At 44.2% G+C, this 26,227-nt stretch overlaps 1 protein-coding gene across 6 annotated transcripts in view; it reads left to right on the top strand.

The window, feature by feature from the left end:
* The first annotated feature begins 6,726 nt into the window (after positions 1-6,726).
* The window catches only part of TACR1 (tachykinin receptor 1), a 283,222-nt gene continuing 263,721 nt past the window's right edge, over positions 6,727-26,227 (top strand). Inside the window, exon 1 of one of the 6 annotated variants that reach the window (XM_040414409.1) lies at positions 6,727-7,521. In XM_040414409.1, coding sequence (XP_040270343.1) covers positions 7,133-7,521 — 389 coding nt within the window. In that variant the 5' untranslated portion in view covers positions 6,727-7,132. The remainder of the gene's footprint in view (positions 7,522-26,227) is intronic. The other 5 variants (XM_040414410.1, XM_040414404.1, XM_040414407.1 and 2 more) reach the window with 5 other exon arrangements.

Below are 26,227 nucleotides of genomic sequence, written 5' to 3' on the forward strand. Positions count from 1 at the left end.
ATGATTATTAATCACAATTACACATTTTATAACTACTGGAGCGGCAATGGGGGGGGCTGTGGATGACACTGTTAAGGGGTGGGGGGTGGGTCTGTGGATGGCACTGTTATAGGGTGGGGGGGTCTGTGGATGGCACTGTTATAGAATGGGGGGGTCTGTGGATGGCACTGTTATGGGGTGGGGGGGGTCTGTGGATGGCACTGTTATAGTGTGGGTGGGTCTATGGATGACACTGTTATAGGGTGGGGGGGTCTGTGGATGGCACTGTTATAGGGTGGGGGGGTCTGTGGATGGCACTGTTATGGGGTGGGGGGGTCTGTGGATGGCACTGTTATAGGGTGGGTGGGTCTGTGGATGACACTGTTATAGGGTGGGGGGGGTCTGTGGATGGCACTGTTATGGGGTGGGGGGATCTGTGAATGCCAGGGGGAGAGGTGAGAGGCACTATGATACTACTGTCACATTGGGGGGAGGCACTATGATACGGGCACATTATGGGGGGAGATGGCACTATGATACGGGCACATTATGGGGGGAGATGGCACTATGATACGGGCACATTATGGGGGGAGATGGCACTATGATACAGGCACATTATGGGGGGAGATGGCACTATGATACGGGCACATTATGGGGGGAGGTGGCACTATGATACGGGCACATTATGGGGGGAGGTGGCACTATGATACGGGCACATTATGGGGGGAGGTGGCACTATAAAACGGGCACATTATGGGGGAGGTGGCACTATGATACGGGCACATTGGGGGGGAGATGGCACTATGATACCGGCACATGGGGGGGGGGGAGAGAGGCACTCCGCACTTGATACTGGCACATGATTAGGGGGGCATCTATGGGGACACTTACTGGCACATTATTGGGTGGCACTGTGGGGCCACTTCTTATTGGCACATTATTGGGGGGCACTATGGGGGCATCTACTGAGGCCACAAAGAAGGGGTATTTTATATGGGGGGCTTTGTGTGGTACTAGTATTATCAGGGGTATTATCTGTTTCTGCAGTATAGTATTGGGGAGCACAGCGGAACAGTATTGGGGGTGTTAGGATGATTTGTCCAGAAGATGGGAGGATGATGGAAAAGTAGTAAACTAAGTTTGTTTTTTTTTGTCAAGCTGCAGAGACGAAAAATGGCTGAAAACTGGTGGTCTGGTCTGAAGGTCTGAAAGGAGAAGATGAGGAAAGAGAACATCTACAAGAGACGTCCCTGGATGTAAGAGGTATGTGGCTGTATTACCCTGTATGTTCTGTAGTGATAGGAGCAGGGGTCATAGCAGGGGTCATCGCGGTCATATAGGGTGCGACCGTGACTGGGAGGTGGAGGTTCAGACAAACTGACGCGGTCTGACTTTGTTTCTTACACCATGCGTTCACACAATTATGTACAGGATTCGTAGGATTCGAGATTCGAAAGATTCGATATATTCGAGAACCTTTTCGGATTCGGATTCGAAAAAAATTGGATTCGTCCCACCTCTAATTTACATGGTTAAATAACCGCTTGGTCTGCCTAGCCGTCCATATAAAATGAGGTTTTTTTTAAAACCAAGAAATGGCAGAAATTTGGCAATATAGAGACACTGTTTCAATTAGCTGGAGATCATAACTTAACAGAGATCATTACAGGAGAAGGAAAAAAAAAAAACACAACAAAAACGCATACTAAAAAAGGTTTTGAATTTTGGATTAGAATGTAAACTGTATATACATTTACAATCCTAAACATGTTGTATGCAATAAAAAGCTTCATGATAACGTGGTTAGTACACATGCATTATTTCTTTCCTAACATTAAGTCCTGCTGGGCTTCTGGGCTTCTGGCGTAAGATCCAGTAAGCCTCTTTGCACACAATGCGTTTTTTTCAGATCTCCACCCGAACACATGATTATATTTTTTCAATGCCGAAGGCATAATCGTGTGCCAATAATTTCCTTTTCATTGTTGTAGCTTGAAATGTCACTGCAATTTCTTTTGGCTCGGGTAATTTCCCCTACTGGTATAGACTTTACCGTGTGTAGCGGGTAATAACTATTTGCTCGCAACAATGTGTTGCCCGATATGGGTTTGCGATATGTGACTGATTATGGAAACATGGTGATTGCCCGTGAATCTAAGATTGTAGGGATTGCGGTTGAGGTAATCCTGAAAGAGTGGTATGGCAGACACATCGCCCGCCCAGATGATCAGCAGGTCATCGATGTATCTGCCATACCACTCTATGTCCCACAGGAAAGGATTGTCGACCGTGTAAATATACGCCTCCTCCCAGTACGACATAACCAGGTTGGCACGGGAGGGGGAGAACTTTGCTCCCATCGACACGCCTCGTGTCTGGAGATAGAATTTGGAATCAAACATGAAGAAGTTATGTGTCAGTAAAAAGCTGGTGACATCCAAAATGTATTGTATAAATTCTTCTGGTCATTAACTTACTTATTTCCATCAGGGTCTTCATACACATAAAAACACAGAAATATAGTGGCAATTCTGGGGGAGCTGCTCAACCCCTAACACTGTAGCGTGTTTTTCATTGGGGGAGCAGCCCCACCGCATGTGGACCGCAGCAAACGACTATCCCAGCAAAAAATGCATACAATGGAGGATGCCGGCGCGGTCCACATGCACCACAAAGGCATCCTACACAAAATGGAGCATTGTGCGGATGAAAATATAATCATATAAATCACAGAAAAAATGCACCAAACGGATATGCCACTGACTATACTGGCTAGTCATAAATGCAGATATTAAAAGCTGAGACTTTCGCCAATATATTCCTGTCAGGAAAACATCGGAGCCCATCATGCACCACGTGACGGTCACTCAGCATGGCAAAGGGGCCCTACCACTGTGAACAAGGTCTGAAGGTGATGTAATCCAGCTCACAGCCAAAATTCCACACAACCGCCTAGCAGGACAACTAGTGCAATGTGAACAAAGCAAGACTGTAAGCCACACCCATATCAGACCATGTGATGGAGGTTACCAGGTGCAAAAGAGTGTTTGAATGCCAGGTAAAGGCACATACACTACATATAAAACAAGACAAAAACACAGAAATATAGTGGCAATTCTGGAGGAGCTGCTCAATATGTAGTGTATGTGCCTAGGCGGTTGTGTGGAAGCTTGGCTGTGAGATGGATTACATCACCTTCAGACCTTGTTCACACCATAGTTAGCGTACTGGTAGGACCCTTTGCCATGCTGAGTGACTTTGACGTGGTGCATGAAGGGCTCCGATGTGTTCCTGACAGGAATATATTGGCGAAAGTCTCAGCTTTTAATATCTGCATTTATGACTAGCCAGTATAGTCAGTGGCGTTTGGTGCATTTTTTCTGTCATTTATATCTTCATACACATAAACCATATTGAATGACCCCCGCCAAATTAATGTCTATCAATGAGGTACTGTAGGAAATGACACTGTTTTCTATTACTTTTCTAAGGCTTCCGTAGCACATAGATTTTTGTGTGTGGGGGGGGGGGGTTTCTGCCCGCACTTATGGCTCATGCACACGAATGCATTTATTGTCTGTTCCATTTTTTTGCGGCCCGTATGTGGAACCATTCATTTCAAAGGGGCAGCAAAAAACGGAAATGACTCTATGTGCATTCCATATCCGTATGTCGGCAAGTACGTTCAGTAAAAAAATAGAACATGTCCTATTCTTGTCCATTTGGCGGACAAATACAGACATTGTTACAATGGAATCCGGAAAAAAAAATGGATGTAATACGGACGTTAACCGTTGTTTTTTGTGGATCCGTGTTTTGAGAACCGCAAAATACATACTGTCATGTGCATGAGCCTTTACATGCAACAATGATCCAAAAAAATGCAAGAAAAGGGAAGAAAACGCCCCAATTAGTGCAATTTACATTTTCCTGCTGACTTGAAGCCAACATCTGGCCAAAGAAATTGTGAAAAAATGCTGCAAACCATAATAACCTCTATAACCACCATTATAGTGACAGACGTTGTTAACACTCTGTGTGCGACACAGTCGAAAACGTTATATTTTTCAATGTACTTATGTCATAAAACTGCCATAAATACTCTGATTAATCTCGCCCATTGAGCTCTGTTTTGCATTGTACATTTTTTTAAGCTCTGGCTGCCACCACTAGGGGGAGATCAGCACATATGAATTTATACAGCTATGATAGACCTTACTAGGTGATGTATAAATCTCTGTGCAGTGAGCTCCCCCTAGTGGCAGCTGCAAGAAAATCTTTTGACTATGTTAGGAAGTCATGTGGCCTGACATCACTGATTTCCAGCAGGAATAACAGAGAAATTGCACAAATCTAGTTCTAGAAAAAGATGCAACAGCATGCCATTTCAAGGAGGATACAAGCATGTACTAAAATAGACATGTCAGGAGACATTTACAGAAATTTTAAAGCAAAATCTGGGGTTGAAAATCTCTAGAACATCTACGAAGCCACAGTAGTAAATGGCTCGGAGATTTTGCGTAAAAATCGCCTGGTGACTGGCTGAGTGGTTGTGGACTTGGATGCATGCGGCCAGCCACACCGTGGGGTTATATCCTTAGTATCCCACTCTGGCATAAATGTTAATATTCATGATTTATTATTAGACAGATTTTACTGAGCATGTCCAAATTTACAAAAATGGATCATGGACATATACACTTGAGCTGCAATACCAGATGCCGACTGTGGAAAAAAGCGGCGCTATTTCTGAACAAAATCTCACGCCACAAAAATATCATTCACATCACCAAACAGAGATTATTCCCCATCATCTCATCGCCCCAGAGCTGCTTACAATCTAATTTTCTGGCCACAGACACACACTCTCTTCCTATCCATGTCCTGTTCCTGAAGAGAATAGCAGGCTGCTGTCAAGAAGACATCTGTTATTACCCCAGAACCAAGTGAGTTCTTACTAAATGGAGATAACTGCCTGTGTGCATAGCTCCATCAGATAGGGCCGTCCTTGCCCTAGATAAGATATGCAGCATGTGCAGGATGTTTCTGCATGCCTTCTGTGTGCCTGCCCAGAGCAGGCTGCCTGCCCCAGTGATGAAACAGTGGCAGGTGAAAATGATACCCTATAGTGTCTGCAGTTATAATTAGAGTCCTAACTCATGCAAACTATGTGCCCTCAATGATCCCCTCCAGCCACTGCCTGTCCGTGTGCACATGGGTCAGGACTGTGTGAATGGAGTCTGCACAAGCTGTCTCTTTATGAATGTTTATACCACTATATAATATGTTGTTTCCAGCATAAACATTGTATCATGTAAATAACCATAGAACATGGTAAATAAACATAGACCATAGTAAATAACCATAGAGCATGGTAAATAACCATAGAGCATGGTAAATAACCATAGAACATGGTAAATAAACATAGAGCATGGTAAATAACCATAGAACATAATAAATAAACATAGAGCATGGTAAATAACCATAGAACATGGTAAATAAACATAGAACATGGTAAATAAACATAGAACATGGTAAATAACCATAGAGCATGGTAAATAACCATAGAGCATGGTAAATAACCATAGAACATAGTAAATAAACATAGAGCAGGGTAAATAACCATAGAGCAGGGTAAATAAACATAGAGCATGGTAAATAACCATAGAACATAGTAAATAAACATAGAGCATGGTAAATAACCATAGAACATAGTAAATAAACATAGAGCATTGTAAATAAACATAGAGCATGGTAAATAACCATAGAACATAGTAAATAACCATAGAGCATGGTAAATAACCATAGAGCATGGTAAATAAACATAGAGCATGGTAAATAAACATAGAGCATAGTAAATAAACATAGAGCAGGGTAAATAACCATAGAACATAGTAAATAAACATAGAGCATGGTAAATAAACATAGAGCATGGTAAATAAACATAGAACATAGTAAATAAACATAGAGCAGGGTAAATAACCATAGAACATAGTAAATAAACATAGAGCAGGGTAAATAACCATAAAACATGATGTAATGTATATAACATAGTATGATGTGTAGAACACAGAATATAGTATCATGTATAGAATATAAAACATAGTATCATGTGTATAAATGACATAATGTGATGTAAATAAACATAGAACATATAATCAGTTATAGAACTAAGAACATAGTATCATGTACAGAACATAGTGTAATGTACAGAACACAGAACATAGTAAATAAACATAGAACATGGTAAATACACATAGTACATAGTGTAATGTATAGAACATAGTATCATGTACAGAACATAGGACGTGGTAAATAACCTTAGAACATAGTATCATGTACAGAATATAGTATCATGTGTGTAAGTGACATAATGTGATGTAAATGAGCATACAGCACAGTATCACTGATGTCTGCAGACACAGCTGTCTTTGTTGCTCACACCAGTATGCTGTAATAATACCCTTAGTTCTATGGTGCTAACATATGCCACAGAGCTGTAGGATGAAGAGAAACAGGAAGGGTCTAACCATGAAACATAAAGAGCGCAGTCCCTGCTCACAGGAGCTTACAGTCCACACGTGGTGCTTGTTACATGCAGATAATGCATATGCCAAGCACAAGCTTCACAGTGATGAAACGGTTAACACTTCCACAGAATGTTGTCTCACATAGGGGGGAAGAAGGGGTGTAGCCCCATGAGGATGGGTGACAGTCCTGTGTCCCTCACCATATGTCTGTGCCTGTGGAGCCGGGCTCAGCTCAGCAGCCTCGGTGGCCATGCCCACTGTCACTAGCGCCCTCCCCTCTCAGTGACACTGACTTTAAATCCCTTCTCAGCCTCTCATAGTAGTAGAACTCTGGAAACATGAATTGCAGAGAAGACACTGGCAGAAGAAGGGGCATTAGCACCAGTGCTCAGTAAGCTGGAGCCCCCTGCACATCTCAGACCTGAGGCAGCTGCAGCACATCAGTGATATCATTGTCCTCCAGATCCTTCTCTAGGAATTCCTCTGGATGCCTGAGGAGCACCACAGCTGCCCATGGAACCTGTCCTGCCAAACGTAACCACCATCTCTGGCTGATTCTACCTGGGCTGTAGGCTCTTATTATTTTTGTATTTCTTCTTGGAGGATCTCCTTAGACTTTAACCATGAATTTCACCATACAGAATGATTCTTCTGACATTAATTCCACAAATGTCACTGACAATGTGGTTAACCCCTTCCTCCAGCCACCCTGGCAGATAGCCCTCTGGGCTGTAGCCTATTCCATTATAGTGATTATCTCTGTAGTTGGGAACATCATTGTCATGTGGATCATCTTAGCCCACAAGAGAATGAGGACTGTCACCAACTATTTCTTGGTCAACTTGGCTTTTGCTGAAGCTTCTATGTCAGCCTTCAACACTGTGGTGAACTTCACCTACGCCATCCATAACCACTGGTACTATGGGCTGATCTACTGCAAATTCCATAACTTCTTCCCCATATCTGCTGTGTTCACCAGCATCTACTCCATGACAGCCATAGCACTGGACAGGTGAGTCCTCCCTCTAGGGATCATTGCTTTAACTGGGACTGAAAGGAAAATTATCCAGAAAACGTGCATTGTATGGATTCAGTATGTAATATTCCAAGAAGTTATGTTAAATATATATATATATATCCTTCTACAAGCTTCATTGTGCTGTGTGTGCATGTATATCCATACTGTATGTCACCAGCAGAACAGAGCTGGCAATTCTACTCTCTGAGCTGCATTTATTGTGTTTGCTAATTACTAACTGGGTTAGGAGAATGCAGAATGTTTGAGATATGAGATAGATAGATAGATAGATAGATAGATGGATAGATAGATAGATAGATAGATAGATAGATAGATAGATGGATAGATAGATAGATAGATAGATAGATAGACAAATATAGCTAGATGATAGATAGATAGATAGATAGATAGATAGATAGATAGATAGATAGGTGATAGATCGATAGATAGATAGATAGATAGATAGATAGATAGATAGATATGAGATAGATAGATAGATAGATAGATAGATAGATATGAGATAGATAGATAGATAGATAGATAGATATGAGATAGATAGATAGATAGATAGATATGAGATAGATAGATAGATAGATAGATAGATATGAGATAGATAGATAGATAGATAGATATGAGATAGATAGTTATATATAGTTAGATATAGATATGAGATAGATAGATATTAGATAGATAGACATCATATAAGCTAACTGTATGTAGCAGATATCGGGCACAACAGTTGGCAGACACTGCTTGGAAATAGATGATTTGGACTCCTGAGAGGCGGAAGAGAAGAGCATGTGAGGGAATCGGGCATGGACATACATATGTCTTTCAGAGCCAAAGCATTGCATAGGGTTTGAGGGTTTATATCAGGTAACAGGCTGGCAGTCTGTGATTCCAGCTGTTCAGAGGACGTCTCTGCGTCATGTAAGTGATTTACAATATCATAAATGAAACATATAACAGATGCTAAAGTATGCGGTAAAGTGTGCAGTCTATGATGGTAATATCTGCTACTCAAATAAAAACACAGATGTAGCAGAGCCACTTTTGTCAATGCCAAAGCTGAGTTTATGTGACAAAGCTCTAGTGGACAGGACCAGTTGCTATCTGTGGTTTTACATAGGACTGCATGTATGCCCAATGCAATAGTGTAACAACAATGTAATGACAAATTCAACCCTGCTATATCTGTACTGGAGGATCGTGTGTGAGTGAGACCTCATGTATAGGTGACTTCTCACTCTATGAGACACATTTTTGGCACTTGTCATCGTGACGTTATGAACATGTTGTATGAGCTGTAAGGAAGATTGTGCCTCTCGGCCATTTCATAGGTGGTCTTCTGTATGTGGGTAGAGGAAGTCATTCCCGTGATTCCCTCATGTATGCCATCTGAGCGCGCTGTCAGTGGAATGCTATAATGTAGGGACTTGGACAGTGCTGCCGGCAGAATGCACATGCTCTGAACAGAGTCATTCCTGGCACATTGTTACAGCCCCCCTGCTCTTTCCATTCACAACATCTGTATTCTGCAAACAACTCTTACCTTTTCCCAGGTGTCGCCCTTACGAGGTATATACAGGGAAATCGCTTCTAAGGCACTTCCCTAAGATAATCTCCACTTCCATGTGTCTGCATTTAATGCTTTCCTTCACATAGATAGCATGAAGCTTCTGTCCACTGCCCTAAATACTGTAGCTGGTGCCAGGCTGGCACCTGACGCCCGTGGACATGCCCTACCACCCCCCTGGCTATATCCTGGTGATATGTGCATATACTGTCTTTACTGGAGTGTCTGAAATGAGTTATTTGATACGTTTGACATTATCCTATCAGATCTGCCGGCAGCCCAGTTATTCATAACTTCAGCTAGGCGTGATTTATGCCATAGGCAAGGAGATTTGCCGGACAGACATCCGTCGTCTGTACGTGTCAGCCAGTGTGAGTGTGTAATCCATTACTATAGATGTGAAGAAGCCATAAATCTAACAGTAAGATCATAGGTTCAAGTTTGGTGAAACTAGACGAATGTATTAGGCAATTGCTTAAAAGACCTTCCCTCAATGTTTTCCAGGATGACGTACAATGATTACGCAAGGATCAGCACGTCTGTGGTTCTCTTAGGCTCCATTCAGACGTCCGTTAGTGTTTTGCGGATCCACAAATCCGCAAAACACAGACACCGGCAATGTGCGTTCCGCATTAATAAAATATGGCTATTTTTGTCCCAATTGGACATGAATTGAATAGGACATGTTCTATTTTTTTTCGGGAACGGAAATGCGGACCCGAAAGTGCAGGTCCGCATTTTCGGATTCGGGCCGCTCATCGTGCGGCCCCATAGAAATGAGTGGGAAAAATGCGGAACAGAATGGCGGACGTGTGAATGGGGAATTGTAGAGTTTGGTTAGTGCTGAGTCCATGAGATGTTCTACAAGGAGCACCCAATGTAAGGCGTCTATGTGCGTAACCCAGGTGCCAAGCTGGTGGGATCTGTAAGCCCTCCGACAGCTATCCCCCCACAAACATGCATGCTCAGCGAGCTGACCATCCATCTCTATTCCAGTAGGAGAGAAACTCTGCCAGCAGAACTAATGGATTGGGCATGCTGAAATCCAACCTGCCCAATCCATTTAAAGGTTCCTGTCGGTGGACAGTTGGGAGGCCTTCATACACATAGGATTGTCAATGGCCAATTTCAGCAGAATTTGCCGAGTTTAATCCAACGTGTAAGGGAAGCTTTAGGAGGAGTGCGAGATCCTCGGGGTGAATGTTCTGGTAAATAAGTGTTATCTCATAGAGTTATTAAGTGATAACTGCCGGGCGAACGCTGCTATCAATACACGCCAGCCACGAACTGTGCCCTCATCACCGAGCAGCGTCTTGTGTGTTCAAGTGTGCGAGTAAGATAAGCTGCATCTCCACGTATCTGCATATCATGTCCGAGGGTTTCCTGCTGAAGATTTCAATGCGTGTGTTAGCGAAACACTGTGTTCTTGTATTGCGTCTGGTCGATTATCTACCTGCCCAGGAGGAATGCCCGTGCGCCATGGAGAAGAAAAGTCCTAGGCATGGTTATGCATACACAGCGTGCACAGGCATCCAAACAGATGCCGACGTATTTGTGTACGCACCCCCCTTATCACGTGAGTCTATAGCATCACTAAGTAGTGTATGTGAATGATGCTGCCATACTATACACATAACTAATGCCGCAATACACTACACGTAAATACTGCTGTCATACTTTACTAATAGGTAATGCTGCCATACAGTATGGCGACAGACAGGATGTCCCTGTTAACAGTACCACCGGACACACCAGCACTGACAGCAAAGTGCACCCCTAAGTAAAGGCGGTTTTACACGGGCCAGGGAGAAGCCGATTGTCGTGAAGGAAGCAACCGCCATCCGCTCGTTCAGTGAAGACCTCTGTATTTACATGCAGCAATCTCCCAAACAGTAGGAGAACGAGGGACCGCTCATTCTCATACAGCTGCACTGTTTTTGGGTGGCAGATCGCTATTTAGACCGCACAATCTGCTGCCCAGAAATGATAAATGAGGGGCCTGCATGAGCGACAGGATCACCCGAGGAACGAGCGCTTCATTCATTCATCAGGTGTTGGCGGCACATTTAGACGGACAGATTGTCAGAAACAAGTGTTTGCCGAAACGTTCATTCCCGATAATCTGCCCGATTATTGCCTCGTCTAAATCCACCTTAAGGCCTAGTTCACACGAACGCGTGTGATCCGTGGCCGTATTGCGGCCCGCAAATTGCACGGCCACAGTTCCGTGTGCATTCCGCATCACGGATGCGGACCCATTCACTTCAATGGGTCCGCAAATCCGGAATTGCGGAACGGCCGCACGGAACGGGACCCCTCGAAAGCACTACGGAGTGCTTCCGTGGGGTTGCGTCCCGTGCTTCCGTTCCGCAAATAGATAGAACATGTCCTATCTTTTTGCGGAACGGGCGGATCGCGGACCCATTAAAGTGAATGGGTCCGCGATCCTATGCGGCAGACCTACGGCCGGCGATCGTGCATTGCGGCCCGCAATTTGCAGGCCGCAGCACGGGTCACACACGTTCGTGTGAACTCGGCCTAAGGTGGTGGCAGCAACAACGGAGGTGTGATGGAGGAGATCTGAAGTGCGAGGGTGGTGGAAGCAACAGCTGTTCCAGGAGTCATACTTTAGCCTGAAGCCTATGAGGCTGAACGGAGGGGCTCCTATGACCCACATTAAAAAGTCCTGCTGCCTGGCGCCCCCTGCAATTTTGCGCCTGCCCCCCCCCCCACGCTATGCCACTAGCTTTGTGTCGACATCATAGCCCCCCTTCCCCCGTAGCCCCTAGTCACCATCCACTAGCTCATTGAAAACTGACAATTAGAGGTGGGAAAATGGATGAAAAACACAGAATACAAGTCATGACGTAATGCTTGGATATAGTGCTACTCCTCAGCTTTGGGGATTAGTGGAGGACTTAACACTGCCTCCCTCAATGGTCATGGACCACATCTACGAAAGGACAGGTATGCTTTTAGGCTAAAGACTGAAGTGTATTACCTAGCATGGCAGAACAGTTTTAACCTTGGACCAGCCCCTTAGAGGGATTGTACTGTATCAGGATATGTTCAGTTAATAGAGGAGTTCCTTTGATTACGGTCTCCAGCATTATATAGACAACCCATTCATTTGAGTAAACCGGGTGTAATGCCTAATTTCCCCTGTGGTGGCGCTGCAGGGAAATCCATCACTTGTCAGGTCAGTCCATTATAGCTGATCGATGATCACTCCCAGCAGATGGATGTTTTTTGATTAGTTTATTGTCAAGGGACTGTTCTTACAAATAGGAACTGTCCAAAGCTAACAGTCCCTGTAAAATGCGCTGAAGCAAGCGCGGCTTACTGATGTGTATGGCGCATGTGAATGTAGACAGGTAAGGGCAATCAGATATCATATTCCGTCCCCTGTATACTGATAGATGCAATGTATGCGCAGACACAGAAGCACATGGATATCATCAGCGAGGACAGGCTGTCTGATACAACACTCTCCGCAGTTCTGTGTCTCACTTAATCTCTTTAACTAATGAAATTGGTCTTTTTACACGAAACTGGTCTCCAGGGGAAGACGTGTTTAACCCCTGGAAGCCGGGAGCAGCTAGTCAGCAGGGCAGCAGAGCAGAAAACAAATCTTTAAAACGGTTTGCCTCCTCAATATATAGTTATCCAACGCCTCATTAATTAGTGTAATGCTGGGGGGGGGGGGGGTATAGGATCCATTGCATCGTAGGTTGGGAATCTCTGAATGTATAGGGTCGCTGTACACTAGGGGGGCACAGTGACCAGCACTATGTCTGAAAATGTGCTCACATGTGTTCCCTGTAAGTAGGAGATTTACAATCTGTCTTCAAGGGATCTCGCTGCTTAGAATATTTGACACTGTCTTTTCGTCGGTTTGCACTCCCTGATATTGTATGTGTAGCAGTAGGGTTTATTAATATTTAATTTTCATAAGCAGTAAGCCATAATGAAAGCTGCTTTAACATTCACTGACTTTATTACTGGAGCTACTGTGATGTCAGCAAGTACCTCGGTGGAGCGATCCGGCTCTGCAATATTAAGATCCAACAGATATTTTTACAAAGGGACCAAGTGTAAACCTTTTATCATCAAATGGGATCTAAAGGATTCAGTTCTGAGAAGGATGTATCTGTCAGTAATGTGGTGAAGTGGCCCCCTCTGGTGGTAACTATACTGCCGCTCTGGGGGCCACTTGCAGATGTAATGTGGTGAAGCCCCCTCTGGTGGTAACTATACTGCCGCTCTGGGGGCCACTTGCAGATGTAATGTGGTGAAACCCCCTCTGGTGGTAACTATACTGCCGCTCTGGGGGCCACTTGCAGATGTAGTGAAGCCCCCTCTGGTGGTAACTATACTGCCGCTCTGGGGGCCACTTGCAGATGTAGTGAAGCCCCCTCTGGTGGTAATTATACTGCCGCTCTGGGGGCCACTTGCAGATGTAATATGGTGAAGACATCTGTGTTGGTCCCACTTCATCTGCCAAGTGCACATGTAACAGATCACTAAGTGTCAGAAGGACAAATCTGCTGACAGATGCCCTTTAAGGTTGGTTGAGACCACTTGGAAAAAAAATTCTGGGACCTGTATCCCACCGGACCCCTTACTCTAGCCACATAAAGGCGAGCTGGCTATGCATAGACATTGTTTTCTCCTCTGGGATGATGGAGGCTGCTAAGTGGTGGAGGCCTCTCCAGCAGCAACCTCATTTATTAAAACAGTAAAACAACCAACAAGAGCTTGACTTTCATTTTTTTAAAGCTGGCCTGTCAGTATTGTTGACCATGCTAATTTGCTGATGCTGACAAAGGCTGGGGAGAACAGTAGAAACACACCTTTTATGGAGCTTTTTATTATCAGGAGAAGTGCAAATATGAAGTTTTATACTGCCAGGTTCCTCTCCTGCAAGTGTCCAAGAGGGGGAAGTGCTCTCTGCCTTGAGTAGTTTCACCACCCCTCTTCTCTGAGTGACAACTTTAGCATCCAACCAGAGGACGACTACAGCTCTCACTCAGTTCAGAGGGGCTGTGAATCACTTCAGCTGAGGTGGGGATTAGCTGCCACGGAATTCCAGCAGATATGCTGCAGATTTTCCCGTCATGTGTGGCCATACCCTTAACATTATGACATTTTAAGGCTACTTTCACACCTGCGTTCAGGTGTCCGCTCGTGAGCTCCATTTGAAGGGTCTCATAAGCGGTCCCGAACGCAGCCATCCAGCCCTAATGCATTCTGAGTGGACGCGGATCCACTGAGAATGCATCAGTCTGCCAGCGTTCAGCCTCCGCTCCGCTCAGCAAGCGGACACCTGAACGCTGCTTGCAGCGTTCGGGTGTCCGCCTGGCCGTGCGGAGGCAAACGGATCCGTCCAGACTTACAATGTAAGTCAATGGGGACGGATCCGCTTGAAGATGACACAATATGGCTTAATCTTCAAACGGATCCGCCCCCCATTGACTTTCAATGTAAAGTCTGGACGGATCCGCTCAGGCTACTTTCACACTTAGAAATTTTTCTAAGTAATAATGCAGACGGATCCGTTCTGAACGGATGCGAACGTCTGCATTATAGGAGCGGATCCGTCTGATGAAACATCAGACGGACCCGCTCCGAACGCTAGTGTGAAAGTAGCCTAAATTGGTAAATTATTTTTTTTCACTGGTCTAAAAATTCCAGACCATGATGCTCTTCAGAATAATGTAGAACCTAGGCAGATGCTAGACCATTGTCCAGAATGAAGTCAAGACATTGTGGTCTTCAATCACAGGGGCTAAATGTGCACCAGTTTCAAGGGTTGTCTGTGCTTTGTGCAAGCTTAAAGCACAGAATAGGTGAGAAATGTTGGGTCCGAGGGGGTATGACTGATGGGGCCCCTACTAATTGCTAGAATGCAGCTAAGAGCTTGTACAGAGAGGGGTTAAACATGCATCCTGCCATTTCATTTTAAGTCTTCGGCATTGGTGAGAAGCGCTGTTGGACCATTTAAACACTTCTCACCTATTCCGTGTCTTACTTTGGAATAAATGCATATTTCGGCTGGCGCACATTTAGCCTCTGTTCTAAGACCACATTGTCTTGACTTCACTCCAGACACTGGTCTAGCACCTTCATAGCTTCTGCATTATGCGGAAGAGCATCATGTTCCTGAATTTATAAAATAAAAACAAATTTTTCATAAAAAAATGCAATCATTTTGACCAACAGATTTGTCTAAACATCCAAATTGCAATGCATGCCTTCACATTTATCTTGCTTGTTTTTTGGAAAATCGGTCTCTAATTAAACTAATTATGGTGCAGTATCTACAGCAGTTTACAAATAAAGTTATTCACAGTCTAATTAGATTGTTTTCTATGAAAATCCATGGAATGAAGTCATTATCATCGGGGATTGTGGGTAAAAGGAATATGTTATAGTACATTTTTCTACAGAAAAAAAAACATATAACAGTACCTTATCATATATACATATATTCATACGATCCTGATTGTATTAGGGAAATATAGACAATAATAGAAGAAAGGATGAAGTGGACATATTAGCCCCCGTATATTAAAGTAGTTTTCCGGGCCACAGATATTGACGACATCCTCAGAATAGGTAATTAATATCAGATCGGTTGGGGTACCTGGTGCAATCAGCTGTTTCGAGCTTCTGCGGTGCTGGAGTCTAGACAGTGTACGGAGTATAAGCAGGAGGCACCAGCGTGCAGAAACTCAGCTCCTATTCACTTGAATGGGAGCTGTGCTGCAGTACCCTAGCATGGCCACTACACAGTGTAGGGAGCTGTCTTCCTCCAGCTCAGTATAATTTCTGGTCCCAAGGTTGCCTGAAATAGGTGATTGGTGGGGGTGCTGGGTGTTGGACCCCCATTATCCAATACTGATGACCTATCCTGTGGATAAGTCATCACTATATGAAGCCCAGAGAACGCCCTTAATCTATAGGCTGGGTTTCCGCAATCAGGATTTTGATGCAGGAACGGATCATAAATGAAGGGCAAATATGACGAAAAGACTCATTTGGAATCTACTTGTGGCTTTGCGTTCAAAAACTGCACCTGGAAACTTAGCTGTACTCAAGCTTTTGGCATCTGGTTTACTTTAAAAGGGTCCAGTCTTTGGTTGTTGCAGAACATGTGACCATGGAAGTTTACAGATGACTGGAAGACCAGTGAAGACAGCTAAAATGAAGCAGTAGGGAGCTGGAAAATAGCGTTAGGGAGTTAGAATGGAGCAGTAGGGAGCTAGAATGGAGCAGTAGGGAGCTATTAAGTAGTAGTAGGGAGCTGGAATGGAGCAGTAGGGAGCTGGAATGGAGCAGTAGGGAGCTAGAATGGAGCAGTAGGGAGCTAGAATGGAGCGGCAGGGAGCTAGAAAGTTGTGGTAGCGAACTGGAATGGAGCAGTAGGGAGCTGGAATGGAGCAGTAGGGAGCTGGAAAGTAGTGGTAGGAAGCTGGAATGGAGCAGTAGGGAGCTAGAAAGTAGTGGTAGAGAGCTAGGATGGAGTGGTAGGGAGCTAGAATGGAGCAGTAGTGAGCTATTAAGTAGTGGAAGGGAGCTGGAATGGAGCAGTAGGGAGCTGGAATAGAGCAGTAGGGAGCTGGAATGGAGCAGTAGGGAGCTATAAAGTAGTGTTAGGGAGCTAGAATAGAGCAGTAGAGAGCTATAAAGTAGTGGTAGGGAGCTGGAATGGAGCAGTAGGAAGCTGGAATGGAGCAGTAGGGAGCTAGAATGAAGCAGTAGGAAGCTGGAATGGAGCAGTAGGGAGCTGGAATGGAGCAGTAGGGAGCTGGAATGGAGCAGTAGGGAGCTGGAATGGAGCAGTAGGGAGCTGGAATGGAGCGGTAGGGAGCTATAAAGTAGTGTTAGGGAGCTGGAATGGAGCAGTAGTGAGCTAGAAAGTAGTGGTAGGGAGCTGGAACGGAGCAGTAGGGAGCTGGAACGGAGCAGTAGGGAACTGGAACGGAGCAGTAGGGAACTGGAACAGAGCGGTAGGGAGCTAGAATGGAACACCAGGGGGCTAGAATGGAGCTGGAACGGAGCTGTAGAAAGCTGGAACGGAGCAGCTATGTTTTTTTCCCACAGGAATGGCAGCATGGGGTTGAATAAAAATTTTTTTTTAAAAAGGGAGCTGGAATGGAGCAGTAGGGAGCTGGAATGGAGCAGTAGGGAGCTGGAATGGAGCAGTAGGGAGCTGGAATGGAGCAGTAGGGAGCTGGAATGGAGCAGTAGGGAGCTGGAATGGAGCAGTAGGGAGCTGGAATGGAGCAGTAGGGAGCTGGAATGGAGCAGTAGGGAGCTGGAATGGAGCAGTAGGGAGCTAGAATGGAGCGGTAGGGAGCTAGAAAGTAGTGGTAGGGAGCTAGAAAGCAGCAGTAGGGAGCTATAAAGTAGTGGTAGGAAGCTGGAATGGAGCAGTAGGGAGCTAGAATGGAGCAGTAGGGAGCTGGAATGGAGCAGTAGGAAGCTGGAAAGGAGCAGTAGGAAGCTGGAAAGGAGCAGTAGGAAGCTGGAATGGAGCAGTAGGGAGCTGGAAAATAGCGTTAGGGAGTTAGAATGGAGCAGTAGGGAGCTAGAATGGAGCAGTAGGGAGCTAGAATGGAGCAGTAGGGAGCTATTAAGTAGTAGTAGGGAGCTGGAATGGAGCAGTAGGGAGCTAGAATGGAGCAGTAGGGAGCTAGAATGGAGCGGCAGGGAGCTAGAAAGTTGTGGTAGCGAACTGGAATGGAGCAGTAGGGAGCTGGAATGGAGCAGTAGGGAGCTGGAAAGTAGTGGTAGGAAGCTGGAATGGAGCAGTAGGGAGCTAGAAAGTAGTGGTAGAGAGCTAGGATGGAGTGGTAGGGAGCTAGAATGGAGCAGTAGTGAGCTATTAAGTAGTGGAAGGGAGCTGGAATGGAGCAGTAGGGAGCTGGAATAGAGCAGTAGGGAGCTGGAATGGAGCAGTAGGGAGCTATAAAGTAGTGTTAGGGAGCTAGAATAGAGCAGTAGAGAGCTATAAAGTAGTGGTAGGGAGCTGGAATGGAGCAGTAGGAAGCTGGAATGAAGCAGTAGGAAGCTGGAATGGAGCAGTAGGGAGCTGGAATGGAGCAGTAGGGAGCTGGAATGGAGCAGTAGGGAGCTGGAATGGAGCAGTAGGGAGCTGGAATGGAGCGGTAGGGAGCTATAAAGTAGTGTTAGGGAGCTGGAACGGAGCAGTAGGGAGCTGGAACGGAGCAGTAGGGAACTGGAACGGAGCAGTAGGGAACTGGAACAGAGCGGTAGGGAGCTAGAATGGAACACCAGGGGGCTAGAATGGAGCTGGAACGGAGCTGTAGAAAGCTGGAACGGAGCAGCTATGTTTTTTTCCCACAGGAATGGCAGCATGGGGTTGAATAAAAAATTTTTTTTAAAAAGGGAGCTGGAATGGAGCAGTAGGGAGCTGGAATGGAGCAGTAGGGAGCTGGAATGGAGCAGTAGGGAGCTGGAATGGAGCAGTAGGGAGCTGGAATGGAGCAGTAGGGAGCTGGAATGGAGCAGTAGGGAGCTAGAATGGAGCGGTAGGGAGCTAGAAAGTAGTGGTAGGGAGCTAGAATGGAGCAGTAGGGAGCTATAAAGTAGTGGTAGGAAGCTGGAATGGAGCAGTAGGGAGCTAGAATGGAGCAGTAGGGAGCTGGAATGGAGCAGTAGGGAGCTGGAATGGAGCAGTAGGGAGCTGGAATGGAGCAGTAGGGAACTGGAACGGAGCAGTAGGGAACTGGAACAGAGCGGTAGGGAGCTAGAATGGAACACCAGGGGGCTAGAATGGAGCTGGAACGGAGCTGTAGAAAGCTGGAACGGAGCAGCTATGGTTTTTTTCCCACAGGAATGGCAGCATGGGGTTGAATAAAAAAAAATTAAAAAAAAGTTTGGCAGCCCCTTTAAAGATGCATTAAACATGCAATTCTCACCGTGGATACAAGTGTCTTGCGCTGCAGACCCTTTGTGCTAGCCATCACTGGGAGTTTTCAGGGTTCAGCATCCACCTCTCAGACATTGATGGCTTTTTATGTATTCATCTTCCAAACTTATGGTTGGAAACCCCCTTTAAATTCATGGACTGTTCCCATAATTATTTCAACATTGATTTTACTGTGAAGTTATAAAGTGTTTCTATTTTAATATTTGTAACTTCTCCTGGTACAGCAATTACTTCATCGGAGATTTGCAGTCCGGTAAGGGTTAACCACGCACTGACATGTCCTTGTCACTTAATCACTGAGCCATGCTGCAGCACGGTGTTTGAAAACCCTAAGGCAGTTACCATTTTGGTTTTCTTGTTAAAGCCTCACCAATCAGTCTCAATTCTAGATTTCTATTTCACTGGCATATGGCGCCTTGTTAAAAGTTTCTCCAAGTCTGCACAGTTCACATTGTTTAGTGTCTTGCTGTAAATTGCAAGGCTAAATGTGCAATCAATGTTAGCAGGGCAGGCACAAGATAGCTAAGGTACTGTAGAGTCTGCAAAGAAAAATTGGGGGTCAGTCAGCACATCCAGTGCGCAGGTGCGCGTTGCCATGGCTGAAAGCACAAAGGCAAAAGAAACATACAATGCAACAGCACTCTGCAAACCAAATAAAGTTCAATAATGCCAAAATAATAGAAAATATTCTGGTGCTAATGCTACGCTAATAAATTAGAGCTGCTTGGCAAATCATTTTGTACAAATTTATTTGGGCCCGTCTGCCAAACGTCAAGGCGATCTCAGTAAGACGGGAACCTAACACTAAATACCACATTAACTGGTCCCATAATGGCCTCCATTACATTCAGGGAATGCAGGTTCCACATGCATGCCGAGCCCACATTATATTATGCCTCTTATGGTTCCAAAATGGCCTCCATTATATTGAGAGGATGCAGGCTCCTCATGCATGCCGAACCCACACTATATAATACCTCTTTGGTGCCGGCCTCCATAAAGCTCCCTGTATGTATTGGAGGCCATTTGACACCAGGTAAGGTGGATTACAGAGTGGGCTCAGCATGCTAGTGGAACCTGCATTCCTTGAACAAAATGGAGGCCGGCACCAAAGAGGTATCATATAGTGTAGGTTCGGCATGCATGAGGAGCCTGCATCCCCTGAATATAATGGAGGCCATTTTGGCACCATAAGAGGCATAATATAATGTGGGCTCGGCATGCATGTGGAACCTGCATTCCCTGAATGTAATGGAGGCCATTATGGCACCAGTTAATGTGGTATTTAGATCGATAAAAAGTAGTCGGACGCACAGGGTTGTTGAACCACCAAATGGGGTGCCCACAGTCGAGTAGTAACACCCCACTACTCAAACATGTAAAGAATCTCTATATAAAAGACTGGGCACACCTCAGAATATTGGGCCACTATGTTTTAATGGGGTATAGTACAATGGTAGGACTACCATTGTACTATACCCCATTAAAACATAGTGGCCCAATATTCTGAGGTGTGCCCAGTCTTTTATATATAGATTCTTTTATATAATGTGGTATTTAGTGTTAGGTTCCCGTCTTACTGAGATTGCCTTGACAATTGGCAGACGGGCCCAAATAATTTTGTACAAAATGATTTGCCGAGCACCTCAAATTTATTAGCGTAGCATTAGAACCAGAATATTTTCTATTATTTTGGCCTTATTGTACTTTATTTGGTTTGCAGAGTGCTGTTGCATTGTATGTTTTTTTTTTTAAATGTCCAGCTAAATCAATATCAATTAATGAAAAAGGATCATAGAATCAAAAAGTGTCCAGCAGTATTGATCCCTTTAAAACATAACCACGGTGGTATTATTTTACAAACCGGATTCCAAAAAAGTTGGGACACTAAACAAATTGTGAATAAAAACTGAATGCAATGATGTGGAGATGGCAAATGTCAATATTTTATTTGTAATAGAACGTAGATGACAGATCAAACGTTTAATCCGAGTAAATGTATCATTTTAAAGGAAAAATATGTTGATTCCAATTTTCACGGTGTCAACAAATTCCCAAAAAGTTGGGACAAGTAGCAATAAGAGGCTGGAAAAAGGAAATTTGAGCATAACGAAGAGCTGGAAGACCAATTAACACTAATTAGGTCAATTGGCAACATGATTGGGTATAAAAAGAGCTTCTCAGAGTGGCAGTGTCTCTCAGAAGCCAAGATGGGTAGAGGATCACCAATTCCCACAATGTTGCGCAGAAAGATAGTGGAGCAATATCAGAAAGGTGTTACCCAGCGAAAAATTGCAAAGACTTTGCATCTATCATCATCAACTGTGCATAACATCATCCGAAGATTCAGAGAATCTGGAACAATCTCTGTGCGTAAGGGTCAAGGCCGTAAAACCATACTGGATGCCCGTGATCTCCGGGCCCTTAAACGCCACTGCACCACAAACAGGAATGCTACTGTAAAGGAAATCACAGAATGGGCTCAGGAATACTTCCAGAAACCATTGTCAGTGAACACAATCCACCGTGCCTTCCACCGTTGCCAGCTGAAACTCTACAGTGCAAAGAAGAAGCCATTTCTAAGCAAGATCCACAAGCTCAGGCGTTTTCACTGGGCCAGGGATCATTTAAAATGGAGTGTGGCAAAATGGAAGACTGTTCTGTGGTCAGACGAGTCACGATTCAAAGTTCTTTTTGGAAATCTGGGACGCCATGTCATGTGGACCAAACAGGACAAGGACAACCCAAGTTGTTATCAACGCTCAGTTCAGAAGCCTGCATCTCTGATGGTATGGGGTTGCATGAGTGCGTGTGGCATGGGCAGCTTGCATGTCTGGAAAGGCACCATCAATGCAGAAAAATATATTCAGGTTCTAGAACAACATATGCTCCCATCCAGACGTCTTCTCTTTCAGGGAAGACCCTGCATTTTTCAACAAGATAATGCCAGACCACATTCTGCACCAATCACAACATCATGGCTACCTAGGAGAAGGATCCGGGTACTGAAATGGCCAGTCTGCAGTCCAGATCTTTCACCTATAGAGAACATTTGGCGCATCATAAAGAGGAAGGTGCAACAAAGAAGGCCCAAGACGATTGAACAGTTAGAGACCTGTATTAGACAAGAATGGGAGAGCATTCCTATTTCTAAACTTGAGAAACTGGTCTCCTCGGTCCCCAGATGTCTGTTGAGTGTTGTAAGAAGAAGGGGAGATGCCACGCAGTGGTGAAAATGGCCTTGTCCCAACTTTTTGGGGATTTGTTGACACCATGAAATTCTGATTCAACATATTTTTCCCTTAAAATGGTACATTTTCTAAGTTTAAACTTTTGTTCTGTGATTTATGTTCTATTCTGAATAAAATATTAGAAGTTGGCACCTCCACATCATTGCATTCAGTTTTTATTCACGATTTGTATAGTGTCCCAACTTTTTTGGAATCCGGTTTGTATAATATAAAAAGTAAAAGTTATGTTTTAAAGGGATCAATACTGCTGGACACTTTGTTTTTTTTTTGCCTAAGGTAGAGTCTAGATGCAAGGTTTGAAAAAGCAGAGAAAAACGATATACTGGAATAGTAGAGCTGAGAGAGGGCAGTAGAGCTGCGCAACTAATTATATGACCTGAATCCAGTAATATAGGGCCAGTCTCACACAATCCAACTTTGGTGCATTTAAAGTAGATTTTTTAAGCCCATATTTAGATTAAAGCAAAAGGGAAATATTATAAATTTTTCCCTGTTTAGCAGATCTGAGCATTTACAAGAAGAGCCCAACCATGCAGATTTCTGACTACCTCTCAGTACTGTCGTTGTAGCAATGTTCTCTCTCACTTTACCTTTAGTTCTAGCAGTGTCACTTACCTCCCTCCAGCCTTCCCTGTGTCCTGTGAATCACAGCAGTGCCCCTTCTTTAACCAGTAGTCACAGCAGTGCCCCTTCTTTAACCAGTAGTCACAGCAGTGCCCCTTCATTAACCAGTAGTCACAGCAGTGCCCCTTCATTAACCAGTAGTCACAGCAGTGCCCCTTCATTAACCAGTAGTCACAGCAGTGCCCATTCATTAACCAGTAGTCACAGCAGTGCCCCTTCATTAACCAGTAGTCACAGCAGTGCCCCTTCAACAACCAGTAGTCACAGCAGTGCCCCTTCATTAACTAGTAGTCACAGCAGTGCCCCTTCATTAACCAGTAGTCACAGCAGTGCCCCTTCATTAACCAGTAGTCACAGCAGTGCCCCTTCATTAACCAGTAGTCACAGCAGTGCCCCTTCATTAACCAGTAGTCACAGCAGTGCCCCTTCATTAACCAGTAGTCACAGCAGTGCCCCTTCATTAACCAGTAGTCACAGCAGTGCCCCTTTAACCAGTAGTCACAGCAGTGCCACTTCATTAACCAGTAGTCACAGCAGTGCCCCTTCATTAACCAGTAGTCACAGCAGTGCCACTTCTCCCCAGCATTTACATCAGTGTCTCCTTACCCCATCACAGTCACAGCATTACTCCCTCACTTTTAACAGTGGTTACATCATTATCCTTCTCATTGTATAATAAAAGCTGCTACTTATACTGTACGCTCGGGATTTCACTTCTTCAGAATTCTCCAGATATCTGCTGTTTATCTGCAAAGCCATTCCCCCTTTTATAATCAATTTGAAAACAGAATCAATTCGTGGAAAACAGTGTATTGATGTTCAGCTATCTAATATATATATATATCCTCCATATATCGATCCAATCAATCTATCTAATATCAATGTATCTATCTCAAAGCTATCTAATATCTGTGTATTCATCCGTCGATCTTTCTATCTATAGTACTATCTATCCTATCTATCTATCTATCTATCTATCTATCTATCTATCTATCTATCTATCTCCTTATATCTATGCAGTTTTAACAGTATCTACTACCCATAGATGAACCTGTCTTTTCCCACTGACTATTGCTCTCTACACCCTGTACAGAATTATTAGGCAAATGAGTATTTTGACCACATCATCCTCTTTATGCATGTTGTCTTACTCCAAGCTGTATAGGCTCGAAAGCCTACTACCAATTAAGCATATTAGGTGATGTGCATCTCTGTAATGAGAAGGGGTGTGGTCTAATAACATCAACACCCTATATCAGGTGTACATAATTATTAGGCAACTTCCTTTCCTTTGGCAAAATGGGTCAAAAGAAGGACTTGACAGGCTCAGAAAAGTCAAAATAGTGAGATATCTTTCAGAGGGATGCAGCACTCTTAAAATTGCAAAGCTTCTGAAGCGTGATCATCGAACAATCAAGCGTTTCATTCAAAATAGTCAACAGGGTCGCAAGAAGCGTGTGGAAAAACCAAGGCGCAAAATAACTGCCCATGAAGTGAGAAAAGTCAAGCGTGCAGCTGCCAAGATGCCACTTGCCACCAGTTTGGCCATATTTCAGAGCTGCAACATCACTGGGGTGCCCAAAAGCACAAGGTGTGCAATACTCAGAGACATGGCCAAGGTAAGAAAGGCTGAAAGACGACCACCACTGAACAAGACACACAAGCTGAAACGTCAAGACTGGGCCAAGAAATATCTCAAGACTGATTTTTCTAAGGTTTTATGGACTGATGAAATGAGAGTGAGTCTTGATGGGCCAGATGGCTGGATTGGTAAAGGGCAGAGAGCTCCAGTCCGACTCAGACGCCAGCAAGGTGGAGGTGGAGTACTGGTTTGGGCTGGTATCATCAAAGATGAGCTTGTGGGGCCTTTTCGGGTTGAGGATGGAGTCAAGCTCAACTCCCAGTCCTACTGCCAGTTTCTGGAAGACACCTTCTTCAAGCAGTGGTACAGGAAGTCTGCATCCTTCAAGAAAAACATGAGTACTCCACAGCGTGGCTGGCAAGAAAGGGTATAAAAGAAGAAAATCTAATGACATGGCCTCCTTGTTCACCTGATCTGAACCCCATTGAGAACCTGTGGTCCATCATCAAATGTGAGATTTACAAGGAGGGAAAACAGTACACCTCTCTGAACAGTGTCTGGGAGGCTGTGGTTGCTGCTGCACCAATGTTGATGGTGAACAGATCAAAACACTGACAGAATCCATGGATGGCAGGCTTTTGAGTGTCCTTGCAAAGAAAGGTGGCTATATTGGTCACTGATTTGTTTTTGTTTTGTTTTTGAATGTCAGAAATGTATATTTGTGAATGTTGAGATGTTATATTGGTTTCACTGGTAAAAATAAATAATTGAAATGGGTATATATTTGTTTTTTGTTAAGTTGCCTAATAATTATGTACAGTAATAGTCACCTGCACACACAGATATCCCCCTAAAATAGCTAAAACTAAAAACAAACTAAAAACTACTTCCAAAAATATTCAGCTTTGATATTAATGAGTCTTTTGGGTTCATTCAGAACATGGTTGTTGTTCAATAATAAAATTAATCCTCAAAAATACAACTTACCTAATAATTCTGCACTCCCTGTATATAAGGAGTAATAGTAGAAATTAAACTGGTTCCAGCAGGGCAGCCATAAAATCCCTCCCCATTAGCGGTGTGTGTTCAGAATGCATAGAGTGTTATTACAGCGCACAGATTATATGTGAGCGCAGACATTACTCTATAACTTGCCAATTCCCAGCACCAACTGTAGCACCTGGAAAATGTCCTGTCTCTCCTCCGCTCTGTTATTATGAAAGCAGAGAGAAGTTATTATTATTTTCTATCACTCCGGAAACAACAGTGAAATGTATACTGAAGTTAAGTGGGTATCCAGCGGGGGTGAAGGCATGCGGCCTGCAGCCGAAACCCGCCATCCACAACCGAGATTGTATCTCTGCCTTTACCATCTGTTCTTCTGCGGCATTTCTACTGCTGAGAACTCAATGGGAGATTGTTTGGGGAATAATATTTTATACAAGAAGTTTTACTAGAAATTGGGCATTAAAGTTGTTCTTGCAAATATTGACTTTAGAAATAGAAGGACATGTGAAATTTGATTGCTTAAAGGGAACCTGTCATCAACTTTATGCTGCCCATACTAATGGAAGCTAAAGGAATACTAATGAGATTTAAAAGTTAAAACGAATTGGTTGCTGAGAACCAACATCACAATCATTGCAGACTGGGCTTGGAAAAGAGTCACGGCCACCTGAGAAGAGTCATGGTTATTAGTGTTAATCAAG

This window comes from Bufo bufo, chromosome 1, assembly GCF_905171765.1.
Source record: "Bufo bufo chromosome 1, aBufBuf1.1, whole genome shotgun sequence".
NCBI classification, from domain to species: Eukaryota; Metazoa; Chordata; class Amphibia; order Anura; family Bufonidae; genus Bufo; species Bufo bufo.